We start from the raw sequence: 17,548 nt of genomic DNA on the forward strand, positions 1-17,548 counted from the left end.
ATTGTAGATGCGGAAGTAAACACCCACTGCTATGATTGGCATGTTATGTATGTTTGACATACATAACATGGGGAAGTCGTGGCCTAGTGGTTTTTAGAGTTTGACTCCTAACCCTAAGGTTGTGGGTTCGGTTAAAAACATATAAATGCTCAGTATATATATATCAAACGATCAATATTAGACAAAGAATAGTGATCACGTAATAAAAACCGTTAACGTTACTCACAGTTGTATTGTGCAAAATTACTGTTGGATCCAATATAGTCGGCGCAGAATCGTCTTTTAGTTTCAATCTTTCTGAAAATCCCACGTCAAACTGTGCCTTGTTTGTAAGTGAATCTGCGGTAAAATTAAGTGAACAAAGTATCAAGTTCTTACTGAAGCAGTCTGGAACTTCATTAAAAATAAAGTTCATTCACTCTTTCCTAATATTGGGATCAGAAAAAAGGTAGTGTAAAGTTAAAGAGCCATCTTTATCATTTGATTTCTGCATAATTCTGCATTCGAACCCTCTTGTTGTGGGTGAATCGGTGGGTGGGGCCAAACAGGCAGCGACGTAGAAGCAGGCGTTAATCTTCCTCTGCGGAGGCGGAGTTTAGCCACACTATTACATCATAGAGTGGGACATTCCACTAGCTGTCATTTCGGCAGACTGGATTGAATATTTAGCTGTTTTTACTAATGAGAAAATTTTGAGTTCTGGAACTTACAGAATGTTTTTTTTATAATACAATGACTTCTTATGTGTCAAAAGATCAAGGGGATTTTGGTTTTTCAGTTCATGACCCCGTGAAATTAATATTGTTTTTTAAATTTATTTAATCTGGGCATTTTTGGCTTTATAGGACAGATAAAAAAAAAATGACAGGAACTGTACTGAATGTTGGCATGCTGCCCACAAGGCTATCAGTGCCAAAAATTAATATATTAAATATACTGATTCGATGTGAAAAGAACTTAAATGTAACAATGTTGAAGAGTTAGCCTGCTTAATAATTTTGCGGAAACTGATATATTTTACCACATCATATATTTTACTGTTCTTTTGATCAATTTAAAGTCTTTGTTGAATAAAACTATTATTATTATTTAAAAAATGGCAGTTTAAATACAGTGATAAGCGATGATTTTGTTGCTTTAATCAGAGGGAATACACCAATTTTAAGACTTGTATTAAATAAGACTTTGTAAAAAATAAAAAATAAACCCTCTACAGATTCATGTACAAAGTGTCTTTACTTCAGCAGCAGAGTGCAACATGAAATGTCATTCAAAATGAAACTGAGTAATCAAACAATATACAAGGCTTTACCTTTGCCAAAACTTACACTGCTTCAAGCAACTTAACTGGAAAAATAAACATAATATTGTTCATTTATGAAGAAACAAAAATGAAAGAGGGCTTATATATATTCTTTTTACATACTTAGGTTTAACTTAGATACAAAACTGTGCACACACAATCAAATCTCTCCTCTAAATTGTGATTGGCATGTCATATCTGAACATAATTTTCCCACCTTTAATGCTTGAATGAACCCCCCCCCACCCCACCAAATAAAGAGCTAATCCAGAAAGCCATAGCTGGAGTAGTGCTTGCAAGACTGATGACACATAAAACATTCCTCACAAATCAACAGGCAGTGACGCGAGAACGTAAATGACGCAGACATTTAGACTCCATCAAACCTTCACCAAACACATCCTATGAGGCACACAGAAAGGCACAATACTCCATTTCACCAAAGCACCTTTAACGTTTCCCACAATACACGTGTGGTAAAATACTTCAGTCTTTGTTCACCTAAGACAGAGAGGATGGTGTTGTAATGGCTTCTCAATTCTTATTGTTTCGAACGCTACAATACAAATTGGAAACCTTTCAGTAAGAAGAACAGCCATTATGTAATACTGCCATTTGGTGTTTGGTACAGTAAAGACTGTCAAAACCAGGTCATCATTCAAGGCATCCAAATGAAAAAGTGGAGAATATAATCTATAAACTTGAATATGTACAGCATTGCTTTTACGGATATCTGTGGTTCATCCATGGATGATTACGTAGAACTTAAACATCCAACAACTACTCTCAAGTAACCTCTTTGTGACTGTGAAATGAAACATTTAGACATTCATATTTCAGTGAAGATACAGTTAAGGATGCATATGTTGTGGTTAGTTTAACATTGCTGTTCCCTACAGATTCTGGGAAAGGAAGGGTGTGCCAGATGAAGACATCTTGCCGACAGATCAGGACTGTCTTCTGGTAGAGATAGGGTGAGGCAGGGCAGAGTGCCTGCATGCTAGGGGTCGAGGTGCAGGAGGGTCTGTGGTCGTGCTGAACTCTGTCCCATATCTGGTCAGTTTGTCTCATGCTCTGTCCTTGCGCTTCAGCTTATTGAGCTTCTTTGTGCTGCTGTTCTTGTTGAGCAGCTTCATCACACGCTCCTTGTGATCCAGCACCTTCAACATAGAGTCACGGGCTTCTGTGATCTGGTCCATCACCAGCTTGCAGCGCTGCATGTTGCCCTATTCAGTGAAACAGTATTATGAGTAAGATCAATTAACATCAACTGTGTACCGTTCACAATTTTTGGGTCAGTAAGATTTTTTATTTTTATTTTTTTTGTGGGAAAGAAAATACTTTTATTCAGTAAGGGCACATAAAGCTCAACTGATCAAAGTTAACCATTTATAATGTGACAAAAGATTGCTATTTCAAATAAATGCAAAGGATGCTGAATAAAACTGATCAGTTTCCACAAAAATCTTAAGCAGCGCAACTGTTTTCAACGGTTTAACTGCATTGATAATAATAAGAAATGTTTCTTGAACAGCAAATTATTTCTGATGGATCATGGGACACTGAAACTTGGAGTAATGATTGCATCAAAGGAATAAATTACATATTAAAACATTAAAATAGAAAACAGTAACAGTTTTTTCAATATTCCTGTTTCTACTGTATTTCTGATCAAATAAATGCAGCTTTGGGGAGCATAAGAGACTTCTTTCAAAAACATTTATTGACCCCAAGCTTTTTTATTATGGTAAAGATGCATGAATAATAAATATATACAGATATAGGCATCACAACATTATAATGTGTAGTATGAAAAAAATTGTTTATTCTGAGATCTGTTAAAGATTACATTTAACAGGGTTTTTACACTAAATCATTATTATTAAAGAACTTAAATAATTTATTGAGGTGTTAAAAATGTATTTAAGTGAGCACTGCAATGATGCAAAGGTAATCAAATATAAACATTGATTGCAACCAATGAATGAAAAAAAAACAACAACACATGATAACTCGTAAGAAAGTATGGGTAAAAGTGATCAGCAGCTCAAACCTGAATGAGCTCATTTATACGGTGAAGATCATCATTGGCTCCAGCCTTCTTCTTCGGGGCGAGGCCTTCCTGGAGAGTCGTGAGACGACTGTAAACGTCACGTTCCAGATTTGTCTGCAGACAAGGTGACAAAACACACTCAATTCTGACATAAGCTTGACATCAGCACTGTCTGATAATGAATTAAAGAGAAAGTCTCACCAGCTGCATGAGCTGAGCTGCACAGAGGTGAATTTTCCAGCCCTGGGCTCTGCACACTACTCCTTTCTGATTGGCCACATCCTGGAGGGTGCCTTTCTTGTCCTCTGATTGGACAACACAAGCTGGTATTAATGAATGATGATAGACTATATAATTGTATTAATGCAAATAAGATACTGTGTGATGAGTATAGACAGACCCTTGATACGGATGTCACTGTATCTCTGAAAATGGTGGTATGCCGCCTTCCAGGGGTTGCGGTAGTGGCGCAGTAGAGTGATCGGAGGCCGAACTCGGTTAGGAACATACCGAACTCCCTCTTCATCTGCAAACAGATTAAGAAACAGATACACTTAATACAGGCATTAGAGGCTACAGTGTCTTAGTAATGTAACTGGGTTTCTTAAAGTGAAAACTTCAATATCAAATCATATTACATAACTTGTGATAAGTTAAAATTGTACAGATAGTCCCACAATTGGTGCCATCAGTGCAACTGTATTTGCTAGTCATTTAACAGGACAGTTTACAAAGATGATTCTGATTTTTATCTCTAGTTGGTTTATCTTAATCAAGCAATGTTATTAAGTTTGGCCTCTGTTCTGTTGTTACGACACCGTCACTGTTGCCATTTCATAATGTACCATTTAGAACAAAGGTTGGCTGACTTTCACAGGTAGAAGGTGGTAAAGAGTCTTAAGATATTTTTTTTTTTCAGACATAGGAGAGACAACAATCAAAGACTTTTGTAAGTAAGTTTCATTGCAGTGTTTGATGTACTGGTTTTTAATGTAATTTTAATGTGATGATTTTAAGTAAAAAAAAAATAATAATTGTATATATTATATATATATATATATATATATATATATATATATATATATATATATATATATATATATATATATATATATATATATATATATATATACACATATATACAGTACAGGTCAAAAGTTTGGAAACATTACTATTTTTAATGTTTTTGAAAGAAGTTTCTTCTGCTCATCAAGCCTGCATTTATTTGATCAAAAATACATTAAAAAAAAATGAAATATTGTGATATATTATTACAATTTAAAATAATTGTTTTTAAATTTATTATACTTTAAATTATCATTTATTTCTGTGATGCAAAGCTGAATTTTTAGGGATCATTATCACATGATCCTTAGAAATCATTCTAATATGATGATTCATTATCAAAGTTGGAAACAGTTCTGCTGCTTAATATTTTTTCAGAACATGTGATACTTTTTTTTAGGATACTTTGATGAATAAAAAGTAAAAAAAAAAAAAAAAAAAAAAAAAAAAAAAGCTATGTTTTTAAAATATAAATATTTAGTAATAACAATATACACTACTGGTCAGTAATTTGGGGTCAGTAATTTATTTTTTCTTTCTTTTTTTTAAATAAAATCAATACTTTTATTCAGCAAGGATGTGTTAAATTGATAAAAAGTGATAGTAAAGAAAATATATTATTAGAATATATATTATATATTATATAATTTTTTTTTTTTTTTTGAATAAAATGCAGTTCTTTTACCTTTTATTCATCACATATATTAAAACAGTAATATTAAAAACAATATTACTGTTTTTTCTGTATTTCCAACAAAATAAAAGCAGAATAGACTACCACAAAAAACATATTAAAAATAGTAATGTTTCCAAACTTTTGACCTGTACTGTATATATATATAACCATCTATAGTATATATATATATATATTATATATATATATATATATATATATATATATACATATATATATATATATATATATATTATATATATATATATATATATATATATATATATATATGTATATATATGTATATATATATATATATATATATATATATATATGTATGTATATATATATATATATATATATATATATATATATATATATATATATATATATATATATATATATATATATATATATATATATATATATATATATTATTATAATATAACACTAATATATATATATTACGGGTTTAACGGTGCACGTATTCGTACCAAAAATTTTCGGTATGGGTCTTTCGGTTCGGTACGCATGTTACGAACAAATACAGCATTTTTTCCCCCCAGGAAATTCAAACAATAAATGGCGTTTTGACAGTTTTTGATGTCACATGACAGATCTCTGTATAAAAACCTTCTGGGACGGTTCAGAGAAGTGCTGTTATAAACACAAGCATTGACTAGAGTGGCCTTGAAAGGGCTGGGTATTGTTCAAAATCTTTCGATCCGGTGCCAATTTCGGTACCTCAGTTTCGATACCGGTTCCTAACGATACTTTTTTCAATACCAATTTTATGAAATCCATTTTAACAAGATTACAGAACACATTACCTCAGAAAAACTTTGGTTCTATTTTTTCAGTTTGACTCATGCTCCTTAGCCAGTGCACAAAGGAACAAAAAAAAAAGCACAAAGGAACAAAAAATGTTTTATAAAGAGCTCATGCTCACCAAAGCTGAATTTATTTTAATAAAAAATACAGTAAAACTTATATTACAATTTAAAATCTTATTTGAATAGATTTCAAAATGTAATTTATTCCTGTGATGTCAAACCTGAATTGTCAAAATCATTACTTAAGTGTCACATGACACATGGCAACTTTCTGCTCTTACGTTTACTCCGTGCACTGTCAAGGTCTTCATCATATTTGTCGTGGTACCGGTCTTTGCAGCAATTATTTTACCACAAATACTGCATCGCGCGCTGTTGGCATCGAGCCTGGAGAAATGTATCCACAATTTTGATCGACTTTTCCACATCTTTAAGGTATTATGTGTGTGTGCTCGCGTCTCATATAAGTATGCGCGTGGAGAGTTTGTGCGTGCGCGCGCCCTCATATGAGTATGTGCCTGTTTTTATACAGTCTATGGTATGTGCACGGAGAGCTCCTCTCGTCTCTTTAGAGTATATTTTTTTTTTGTGAATGACTTTGTGTGTGTGTGTTTTTGTGCATTTCATATGTACTTGTTTGAGCACTGACGTTGACGAGTTAACTCCTTAGGTATCGAAATCTGGAGCCGAACAACATGTCATTTTTCGATACTCGATAGTATCGAGGCAATTCGGTCGGTACCTAAAAAGTATCGAACTCGATACCCAGCACTAGGCCGTGATCAGTTCCGGACCTACTTTTGATTCATAGATCCAAAATTTGGCAAATTCCATGACATTCCACATCATACAGTTTTAAAGGTGCAATGTGTAATATTTACAACAATCTATTTACATAAATGCAATATAATATACATAACTATGTTTTCAGAGGTGTATAAAGACCTTACTTAATGAACTGTTATGTATTTATTACCTTAGATTGAGCAATTTATATCTACATACAACGCAGGTCTCCTTACATGGAAGTAGGGATGGGGGATATATCGCATGTCACGTGCATTTCGTCAGTAAAGCCGGTTCCCTGATTGTCAGTGATCTACGGCTCTGTATATTAAATGCCAAACAAAAAAAAAAATAAATGATAGAAATTTAGCAGTAATCAGGGAACCGGCTTTACTGACGAAATGCGCGTGACAATCACATGCCATAAAACACAAAAACCCACAAGGAAGTCGCCACCATGTTCGTACAGTAGTCCTAAATGGTCAAACTGCTCTACAGAGCGAGTTTCGTCACTTTGTTGTTCTTACGAATAAAACACTGACACAATGATGAACAACTACATTAACATTCGCAATGCCATCGATTTATTGAATAATTAAGTAAATATAATTCCTCTATTTACCTTTATAAAGAAATCTCATTGCTCTCTGCTTCTCTAAAGGGAGGGGTGAGCGGGGGACTGAGCCGTTGGATACAATTCGCAACCTCACCGCTAGATGCTGCTATAATTTACACACTGCACCTTTAATTACTGGATTCTGCGATTCTGTCCACGTTTTCCGCATCGCAGAAATCACAGAGCCCTACAAATAACCTTCCCCCAACTAGCAGTTCTGCAACGTAAATACCTCACTCTTATTACTGTAATGTGAATTATTTTTTCATTATTAAATAATAATTTTAAGTTTAAATTTCAAGATTAAACTTATAAAGTAACATTTGAAATATCGTAGAAGTATTTTTTATTGAATTTAATTTGTGCTGATCCTAATAAAATAAAATACAAAAATTCTAATAGTTTTAAAATCCTATTCTAATATAACAAAAAAATTAATTATAATAATGAAACCACAATTGTCCTACAAAGTGAAAACTCAGATTATAAAGCCACCCATTCAAGGACCTTTCTGAATCTTCTAAAAATCTTGAAGAAACAGCTTCATAGTAATGAAGCTTACCGATGTATTCTTTAGGAGGGGACTTGCGCTTCTCTGCACGCTGGCTGAGGGGTTGGGTTGGGAACTTCTCCTCATCTGTGCTGTTGGTCTCCATCATCTCGTTCTCCTCAGTGGAGATGACGTGCTGTTGCTTGCGGGGCTTCTTTCTGGGGGAGGCTCCAGGGGTGATGTCTGCAGCAGCGACTGCCAACATATGTGCACCACTGTTAGGCCCTGATGCCACTGAGGGAAAGATACCGCTTTATTAGTTAAACCATGAATTGACTGACACTTCTGCCTCCTGATATGCGTTTCTCTGAAGTATAACATCATTCTACATTAAAAGTAAAATAATGGTTGAATGAATTAATCTCAATGTTAAATACAAGAAGATTCATTTTCAGGCTGATATTTAGGTTGACTATTAGTGTAAAATCTTGTTTGCATGAAAACCCCACCTGGTTTTGTACTATCCATAGGCTCCGCCTCCTGCTTAATATTCATCTCTGGGAAGGTGGAGCTGATGGCACATGCTGAATTAGTGCTGGCAGCTGGCTGAGTGGGCGGGGCCACTACATTGGCCATGGAGGGGATTTGCGGGGTGACTGCCATGGCAGCAGGTATGGCTGAAAGAGCAGGTGTGGGTTGAGAGGGGGGCGCTGCTGATGTCAGGAGGGAGGGGAGAGGTTGAGAAGCCAGCTGGGAGGGAGGTGGTCCCACATGTTGAGGTTGCTGTTCAGTTCCCTGGCTGGGAACAGTCTCTATTGCTGTGGCTACTGATGGCGCGAGACTCATGTGGATGTCAGGTTTAGGCTTCACTCTGCCAAAGAATTTGGAGATTTAGTGTTTACAAAGCTGAGCGGGCATTAAAGACCAAGAAATACTACAGAAATCAATAAGATCAATGTGAATACTTCATACCCTGCAGGACGAGGTGAACCTGATGCACTTCTGATGTGTCCATCGATTCTGGGAGTTGTGGACTCACTGAGCTGACTTGGGATCAGGTTCTTCCTAACAGCAGCACTTTCATAAATCAACAGAGACAGATTATTTTTTTCCCAAAAAGAATTACTACTAAATTAAAAACATAGAAACTATTTACGGTAGATTTTCATCAGTGCTGTAATTGTTAACAAACTATTAAAAACAGTTTTCAGTATTTCAAATAAAGCTGAAATAAAATAAAACACAATCATTAGGCAACTAACTTATGTAAATGTTGCTGAAGTACTAAAATTACTAAAACTATAATAAAAATAATACAAACTTATACAAAATTGATAAATATGAAAACAGCACAATTACTAAAACTTAAACTAAAGTTAAAATGAAAATTAACAAAAATAAAAAAGCAAATTCAAAACATTTATAAATACTAAAATATATAAACAACATGATTCTCATGAAAAGAAGTCAACTTGTCAATAAATAAATTGGTGCAGGACTGTTCTGTATTAATTTGTGCTGGTAAAATATGACATGGACGTATCATAGTGAGATTTCCACTTGATCAATACTACGGAGAACAGGTCAATAGTGGTTTTTTTTGTGCTCACCCCTCATTGGCAGGTTTCTTGCGCAAAATACTGGGTCGAGGAGACGTCACAAGTGAGGGGGTTCCAGCGTTGGCACTCTGATTGTGCGTCTGGGCCACAGTGGTGGCAGGCTGACTGGTGTTGAATGCATTGCTAATAGAGTTAGCCACTAGTGTGGAACCATCAGCCAGAACCACTGAAAACAACAACACAGAAACACACTCATCTTTACTATTTTTTTGTGATTTCAATGCTTGAATGCTTAGTATGAACACGTGGAGAACTGAAGGTGTGTCACCTGAAGCTTTAGACTCTGTTTGGGGCTGTTGTTGGCTGACTGGTGTAGGCTGAATGCTCGGGGCGGTGATCTGGGCAGATGTATGAAGGCCCTGGGCTGGGATGGGTGTGGGTTGGATGCCCTGCGCTGCCATGGCAGCTGGTTGGATGCTCTGAGTGTTGATCTGAGTAATGCGGTCCACCGTCATCAGCTGCATGGGGTTCAGATGAACTGCAGACGCGACTCCTACACTGGCTTGAGTGGGCATGGCTGCACTGGGCGCCTGAGCAGTTACTGTGTCCACATGACAAACAACTGTTAATAATTTAAGTCAATATTTATTAGTATACAACAATGTCAATCAAGTTTGCAGTGGAAGGAAATCAATTATCAAATTAGATGTAGCACCATGGTACCTGGATAAGGGCGTATGGACGACACAGAGCTGGTGATGGGGGTGTATGTGTGGGCCAGCGGGTACGGTGCTGATGGGTAGGTGGGCAGGAAGTACTGAAATTGCACTGGAACAGATTGTCTGTGGAGAGCCATTAAAAGCAGGGCAAACAGACATATGGTTATCCAGCCAGTTTGCTGCCCGAAAACACATTTTAAATGTAAAGTAGGTGGAAAAAGAGCTTATGTTCAATAAAATATTGAGTAGACAGGATTTATACCTGTTGTCAGTGCGGTTCTCCATGGTGATGGGGTTGGGAGAAGAGCGGTGACCAGAAATAGGGATGAGGTTGCCCCTTTCCCCAGTGTACTCGGGCTGGATACGTGATGACGTGTGTGGGATGGGCTGCGGGACCACTTTAGCTAAAACAGACGGGGCAAAATCGACAGTTAATACAATCAATCAAAAAACCCATTTAAAAACACCACACTACAGACCCAATTTAAACAAAACACAAGACACAAATTGCCTCAACACACCTGGCTGAAAGTTTATAACATGCCTAGTCAGACCTTGATTAGCTGCTTCAGGTGTGTTTAATTGGGGCTGGAGCTAAACTCTGCATGACACCAGCCCTCCAGGAGCAAGATTGGACAACCCCTGGGTTAAAGCTTTTACTATTTTAGCAAAATCTTCCCTTAGAAAATATTATTCATTACATTTCACCATTTAGATATCATAGTTTAAATCAATAAATAATAATCTGCTCAAACTGTTACTATAATGTCTTAAAGCTAAATAAGGTAAACATTTTGAATGTCAAAAAGATTGACAAATCTGACTAATATGTACAAAATATCTCTAGCATTACTTGATACATTTACAATACTAGACAACAATACCCACAGTACAACACCTAAATAGGTCTGTGCTACTAGAAATAAAAACAACTCCAGAGCAGATGAGCTCTTAAGGTAACTTACCCACAGGGATGGTGGATGTGGTCACTGCTGTGGCATGAGAGGAGTGGGAGGCCACGGTCATAGTGACAATACTGCTACTGGATATTTGAGTGTGTAGGGTAGAGCCTTTAAAAATGTGTTAAAATGACACAGCAGGTCTTAAATACTGTAATACATATGTAAACATAATAGTCTATGCAATTTGCACGGATGTCTCTGAATCACTGGTGTTTAGAGTAGATTGATCACCCACCTGTTGTAGTGGGTGAGGGTGCAGTATTGGTGGCCTGAATTGGAGCAACTGTTGCAGCAGCAACAGGTGTCACAGTGCTGAAAATGGGCTTCTACAACAGAGCAAAAGAGAGGTATAACCTCCTGCCTTTTTTATATTTCCAAAAGGATGAGCCAGAATGATTTCAACCTGTGCAACAGAGTGAGAAAGGGCTTTCTGAGCAGCAATGGCAGGGTGGGAGGGCAGGGTGATCCGTGTGGGCGTGTCCCGTGAGGGCGGAGGGCGCTGGATACTTAAAGTGGCATGGGGTGGGTGGATCATCATTGCAGAGCGACTGGAACCCAAAAAAACAAAACCAGACAGTTTAATATGTTCTACAATTCAACTACAACAAATATAGAAATGCACAGAATTTTTTTTTTTTACTGAAACACCGAAACTGAACGTTTATTTTATAACACTTACATAAAACTGAATTGTAAATATTTACATTACACATAAGGCAACTTTTTAAGGATATAATTATTTTTCTACTCCAATTCATTTTTTGCCTTATATAAACATTTAAACAGAGGTTGTGATAAACCATTCTATTCATTACATAATGCATGTTTGAAGTAATGCCGTGAAACCAAGTTAAGTAACAATATAATTTATATGTAATAATGTGCACAAAATATTCCTCACTAAGGTCATTAATTGCAGCTGATAAATAAACAATAGACAATAAAAGGCTTATGTAAACGTATGTTTATGTAACAAGTTTACAAGCTGATTTATTGACGTCTTTCCACGGTCAAAACACTGATTAAGTGATTACATGATGATACAGCAAGTTGTTCTATATCCTTCAACAAATCTTATGTATATTCATATTTATTTCTTGCTATAACTACAGAGAAAGAGATGTTTAGTTCATGTGTGCTCTGCGCTGCAACCTGGTCTGAGGCAGATACAGTCTGTCTTGCCACATTAAAAAGCATAAATTACATTTACTGTTTAAATTTCATCATAAAATTGGCAGAATTTGAAACACCAGACTTGAGATTATATGATGAAAACCTTATTCCGATTATAGGTGAGCTACAAATGTTTAGTGAAGTTTTGTTCATGTACCACCTGAAAATAGCAGACTAAAGGTTCATCAAAATGAAAACTGATTAAGACGGAGAAATCGATATTGGCAACCCAGCAGCACTAGTTTCCACACAACTGACATGTTTACCTGTTGTAACTTATTCACCAAACAGATAGTGACAGTCAAAACGCACAATCGAAGAAGCGCTAATTAACCGTTATAATTTCAGTCTTACCCGTGTACCATGTCTCCAGAGTGGGCAGCCACTGTAGTGATAACCGGAGACTGAGGTCTGGTTGCAGTCACTGAAGCCACTACTGTAGGCAGCACTGCCGTAGAGGTGCTGTCTATAGGCCTAGACTGTAATACAAACATACATGTATGAAATGCATCAGGATGAATCTGTGTTCAATAGAACTGACAACATGTGTTTATATATGTATGAACCTGAATCGGTTGGTGGATAATGTGCTGGACTGTAGGCTGCCCCATGGCAGAGTTCGGACAGGCTGCTGGTCTCAGCACTGTGGTTCCTTTGGAACTCGACATCACAGCCGCAGCAGCCGCTCCTGTGACAACAGAACAAAATCAGTCAGTGTGCCAACATTACAATGGAAAGCTGGGTGAAATCTGTAACTTGCCTCTGGGTAAATGGGAGGTGAAAGGATGCTGAGGGGCAGCAGTGGAGCCGATCTGCAGAGCAGGGGCTCCGCTGCGGATGATCTGCACGTTGGTCATTAGATGATGCAGGTTACCAGTGTGACCTTAATGTGCCAAAAACAACAGCAATTAAAACCAAACTAAATGTCACAGCAAGACCTACTAATGAGGAGATATGACCCCATACCTGTGGGGCAAGAAGCTCATGGGGTGAATCCTCACATCATTTTTTTTAGAATATATAATATTTTTAACTATTTCTTTTTTGTAAAAATGGGCATTACTGTAAAATACTACATTAAATATTCTGTGTAAATGTAGTCATTTTTTTTAGTTGAATGATTATGAAGGAATAATAATGACAGGACCCAGTAACTAAAAATAAAAACACCAGCAACAACATGCCACTCTGGGCCTTCTCCCACAGTGCATCTTGCCCAAAGGCTCCAATTTGGACTTTTCCATAATAAATAAATAAAATACAAAATAAAACAGCAAAGAAAATGTAAAGATATAAATCAAAATTAATTAGTGTCCAACATAATATCCAACATAAAGTACATTTATATATAATAAATGATATATCTTTAATACATTTTATAATAAGTTTAATAAATATTTAATAATATTAATTAATATAAATTATATATTATAATAAATAAATAAATAAATAAATAAATATATAGATATGTGACCCTGGATCACAAAACCAGTCATAAGAAGCACGAGTATATTTGTAGCAATAGCCAAAAATACATTGTATGGGTCAAACTTATCGATTTATCTTTTATGCCAAAAATCATTGGTAAAGATCATGTTCCATGAAGATATTTTGTGAATTTCTTACTGTAAATATATCAAAACGTAATTTTTCATTAGTAATATGCATAGCTAAGAACTTCATTTGGACAACTTTAAAGGCAATTTTCTCAATATTTAGATTTTTTTTTCTTTTGCACCCTCAGATTCCAGATTTTCAAATTGTTGTATCTCAGCCAAATACTGTCCTATCCTAACACACATACATCAATGGACAGCTTATTTATTCAACTTTCAGATGATGTTGAGTCTCAACAAAAAATCACAACATTTCAAAGAATTTACCCTTATGATTGGTTTTGTGGTCCAGAGTCACATATATTATTAGCAGCATGTTTATTTCTGAAATTAATTAGAAGATTAGGGTTGTGACGTTGAGGAAATTTTCCCACCGGTTAATCGACGTGTGACAACACCGGTAATACCGGTATCACCGTGGGGGCGTTCCCTCTTTTCCTCGCTTTCCTTCGCTTTTAAATAGCTTGTAAAAGCGGTGTGCGCATTTTACTTTCACTTTCAAATAGTGGCAATTTGGCATAAAGCAATTGTTTGTTTTTAGTTCGTTTGAGTTTTCCCTCTTTTCATTCACTTTTAAATAGCTTAAAAGCGCCGTGCGCATTTTTACTTTCACGAATTAGCGGCAGTTCTGTGTCAATTGCTTGAATGCAACAACAAAGTACAACATCAAACTCACTTTAACCTATATATAAAACATAGAAATTATATTAACAAAATAAATAAAAATACACTATGCTATAGGGCAGGCTATGCCTAATGGAAATAAGTAAACATGTAGCCTATTATATATAATCAAATTAATAAGAAACGTAGAAAGTTTATCGTGGCAAACCTATTAGAGATTCAATGTGAAAATAAAATAATGATTTAAAATTTTTATGTAAGATGTGAGATAAATCACTATTTCAGAAAACTATGCACTTGATTAAAAAAAGCCCTTGTATGGAAGCCAAATAACTTAAAAGTAAAATAAAAAGTATTGCTAACCTGCTGACCACTGATGGTCGCCACAGGAATACCAGAGGCCTGTGTAGACTCCATGGCAGCGGTTATATGACCAGGCACCTTAGTGGGGAGAGTGAGGTGGCCTGGTGTTGACACAGGTGCTGGAGCTATTACACGGCTTGGCATGGGTGTCTTCAGAGCAGACTGGAGTAAAGAGAAGAGAAATGTTGGCAAACATGGACATCCCTTTTTACATTTGCTTACTTTTGACTTTTCAGGAAGACGACAAGAGGGATCAGCTTTATAAACTGAAGGTACTTGTAAATATAGCAGCGTACCTTCAGAGGACCCTCAGTGAAGGCTAGGGAAAGACCCTGAGGGAGGTGGGATGGTGGTGCTGACACAGAGACAGGCGTGCCTGGCTGGATGGGGAGGTGCTGAGGGAGAGGAGGGGGCAGAGACTGAGCTGTTCCGTGGGGCGGGGGCTGAGTCTGGGGTTGGGGGTAGGGTCGCACCACTACCGTCTCCTGCTTGTCATCTCTGAACGCTGTGGCTCCGCTGGACATCAGCTCACGGGGAGCATGATTAGAGTCTTCATGTCCTCCTAAAGAAACCACATTAAGTCAATTGATGGTGTAAATTCAAGACTGTTTGTTTATAAACATCTCCCAAGTTTGCTGTCATCCACATGCGGGATGACAACCAGGTGTCTACTTCCAGCTGCACCCCCATTCAAAAGATTGGGTCTTTATGTTTTTTTTTTTTTTTTTTATTAATACTTTTATTCAGCAAGGATGGATTAACATGATCAAAAGTGACAGCTAAGACATTTATAATGCTACATAAATGACGTTCTTTTGAACTTTTGATTCATCAAAGTATTCTAGATTCCACAAAAAAATGAAGCAGCACAACTGCTTTCAGCAATGATAATAATAATAAAAGTTTCTTGAACACCAAATCAGTATATTAGCATGATTTCTAAAGCATCATGAGACAATGAAGACTGGAGTAATGGCTGCTGAAAATTCAGCTTTGCCATAGGATGAATAAATTACATTTTAAAATATAGACAACGCTTTCTATAAATTTTAATAATATTTCAATTTTCTAACTGTATTTTTGACCAATTAAATGCATAATGCAAGCCTTGGTGAACATAAGAGATTTTTTAAAAATCCTATCGACCCAAAACTTCTGAATAACAGTGTATATAACTAAACATTTACTAATGATCTATTAAGCATCCACTAACGTTACAGAGGTGTTAAGAGTTCTTAATTCTAGTAGTAAATGTGTCTGAAACCTGTGTTCTTCTGACTTCCTGGAAGTCCTGTGGTCTTGCTGCCTGGTGTTTGTCCCTGTCCCAGGCCAGATGGGAGTCCTGGACGTGGATACTGCTGAGAACTCATCTTCACGACCTCTCACGTTCTTCCTGAAGAGTCAGAAGATAAAAAGGAGACAATGCAGCATTCAGTGGAGAAAATATGTGTTTAATTCAAACAAAGGACTACATCACATTGTCTGCAGGTTGTTACTAGATATCTGAAAGGCTCACATTAGAGACATGGTGTACCATACCTTATGCTGAACAAAACCAGTCAATATTTTGTGTTCAGTCGGTCCTCTTTCATGCGGTTTCATGTTATAATCCGCAAAACAAGAACTATTAAGTCGAATAAACCAAAATGGAAGATGTTTTCTCAAATATCAAGTAGCAATGTCCTTCTCGCAACGGTCATGTAAGTGAAATACGCTTACTAGGGTTAGACAACCTTTAAATTAACGACAAATGCGAAAACAACACCACCTGATTGCAAAGTAAGCACGTTTAATCTGGCTGCGTTATTTCTGAACGCTGGTGAATGTTACATTGATGATTGTCAGGACACCAAAACGGGAGGCTTTTGTTCTTGGATGGGCTCGTGAGGTTACTATTCATCTTGTAGATGTTAAAACACTTACGAAGTCTAATTTAAAATACAGATCAGTTCATACCCATATAACCTGTCTTTTAAATAACAAAGAATGAGTTTTAGAAATCAAAACAGTCGCGGCTGTTAGTCGCCCAAAGATCTTATGAGTAATTTCAATGAGACATGATCATTTCTCTCAGATGCACATTAAACGTCGTAATTCCGCAACTGCAGGAATGTGAACGCGACGATAACGTTACCCTAGCAGCATGTTGTTTTTACAAAATGAAAAATCGCAGATTTACCGTAAACACGACGCCTGCACTCTCCATCCGTTTCGTATCCCGGCAAATCGACCATTGGCATCAATGGGACTCTAGCTGCAGTAAGCCACTTCCGGTCTTGAATTTCAAAATAAAAGTCGTCGAATCCGGATTCCACTTCATTGGAGTCAGTGAACCTGACAGGGTTCTCGTGTTCCTATCCACACGTGACCTTAATCGCATCACACTTCTTATAAAGACCCTAAACAATTTTAATACGCACTCCTACAGTTTACACCACAGGTTTAGATGTTATTGGTCTGTATGGGGATACATATAGGTCCTTCTCATTTCAAATTTGGTGCCTTTTAAATCTCAATTACACGTTAAGAAATTTATATTGTTAAATATGAACCGATTGCAATTTTAATTGTCTGGACACTATCTAAGGGACACACTATCTATTGATAAAAAAGTAAAAATTCAGATGTTTCTAATACTTAACATTAAGTCTATTAGCTATTATAAGTTCATATTTATAAGGCCAACAGCCTGGACGATGAGTCAGTCATGTTT

At 36.4% G+C, this 17,548-nt stretch overlaps 1 protein-coding gene across 3 annotated transcripts; it reads right to left on the reverse strand.

Annotated features, from left to right (window-relative positions):
- Window positions 1-1,217: 1,217 nt before the first annotated feature.
- On the reverse strand, window positions 1,218-17,162 carry LOC109064892 (histone deacetylase complex subunit SAP130-like). Of its 3 annotated transcripts, none has more exons than XM_042718166.1 (21): window positions 17,015-17,162; window positions 16,100-16,228; window positions 15,132-15,397; window positions 14,835-14,997; window positions 12,993-13,115; window positions 12,799-12,920; window positions 12,587-12,711; window positions 11,463-11,607; window positions 11,295-11,385; window positions 11,063-11,167; window positions 10,360-10,501; window positions 10,102-10,220; window positions 9,707-9,979; window positions 9,430-9,604; window positions 8,792-8,896; window positions 8,329-8,690; window positions 7,892-8,074; window positions 3,757-3,882; window positions 3,558-3,661; window positions 3,357-3,470; window positions 1,218-2,529 (listed from the first exon to the last, which is right to left on the reverse strand). In XM_042718166.1, exons 2-21 carry the CDS (start codon window positions 16,203-16,205, stop codon window positions 2,371-2,373), a joined length of 3,108 nt encoding a protein of 1,035 aa, XP_042574100.1. In that variant the 5' UTR covers window positions 16,206-16,228; window positions 17,015-17,162; the 3' UTR covers window positions 1,218-2,370. The 3 variants fall into 3 exon arrangements, with proteins under 3 accessions (XP_042574100.1, XP_042574098.1, XP_042574099.1); XM_042718164.1 differs by having other exon boundaries at window positions 7,892-8,113; XM_042718165.1 differs by lacking the exon at window positions 17,015-17,162 and adding an exon at window positions 16,375-16,978 and having other exon boundaries at window positions 7,892-8,113.
- Window positions 17,163-17,548: the final 386 nt, after the last annotated feature.

Source organism: Cyprinus carpio, chromosome B2 (genome assembly GCF_018340385.1).
Source record: "Cyprinus carpio isolate SPL01 chromosome B2, ASM1834038v1, whole genome shotgun sequence".
NCBI classification, from domain to species: Eukaryota; Metazoa; Chordata; class Actinopteri; order Cypriniformes; family Cyprinidae; genus Cyprinus; species Cyprinus carpio.

What these genes read in the sequence shown, in the direction of transcription:
- LOC109064892 (XM_042718164.1), bottom strand. Translation starts at nt 16,205, where the DNA reads ATGAGTTCTCAGCAGTATCCACGTCCAGGACTCCCATCTGGCCTGGGA. An exon ending in AGGAAGTCAGAAGAACACAG is followed by an intron (nt 15,398 to 16,099) that starts GTTTCAGACACA and finishes TGGTTTCTTTAG; the next exon opens with GAGGACATGAAGACTCTAAT. An exon ending in AACAGAGTCTAAAGCTTCAG is followed by an intron (nt 9,605 to 9,706) that starts GTGACACACCTT and finishes TGTTGTTTTCAG; the next exon opens with TGGTTCTGGCTGATGGTTCC.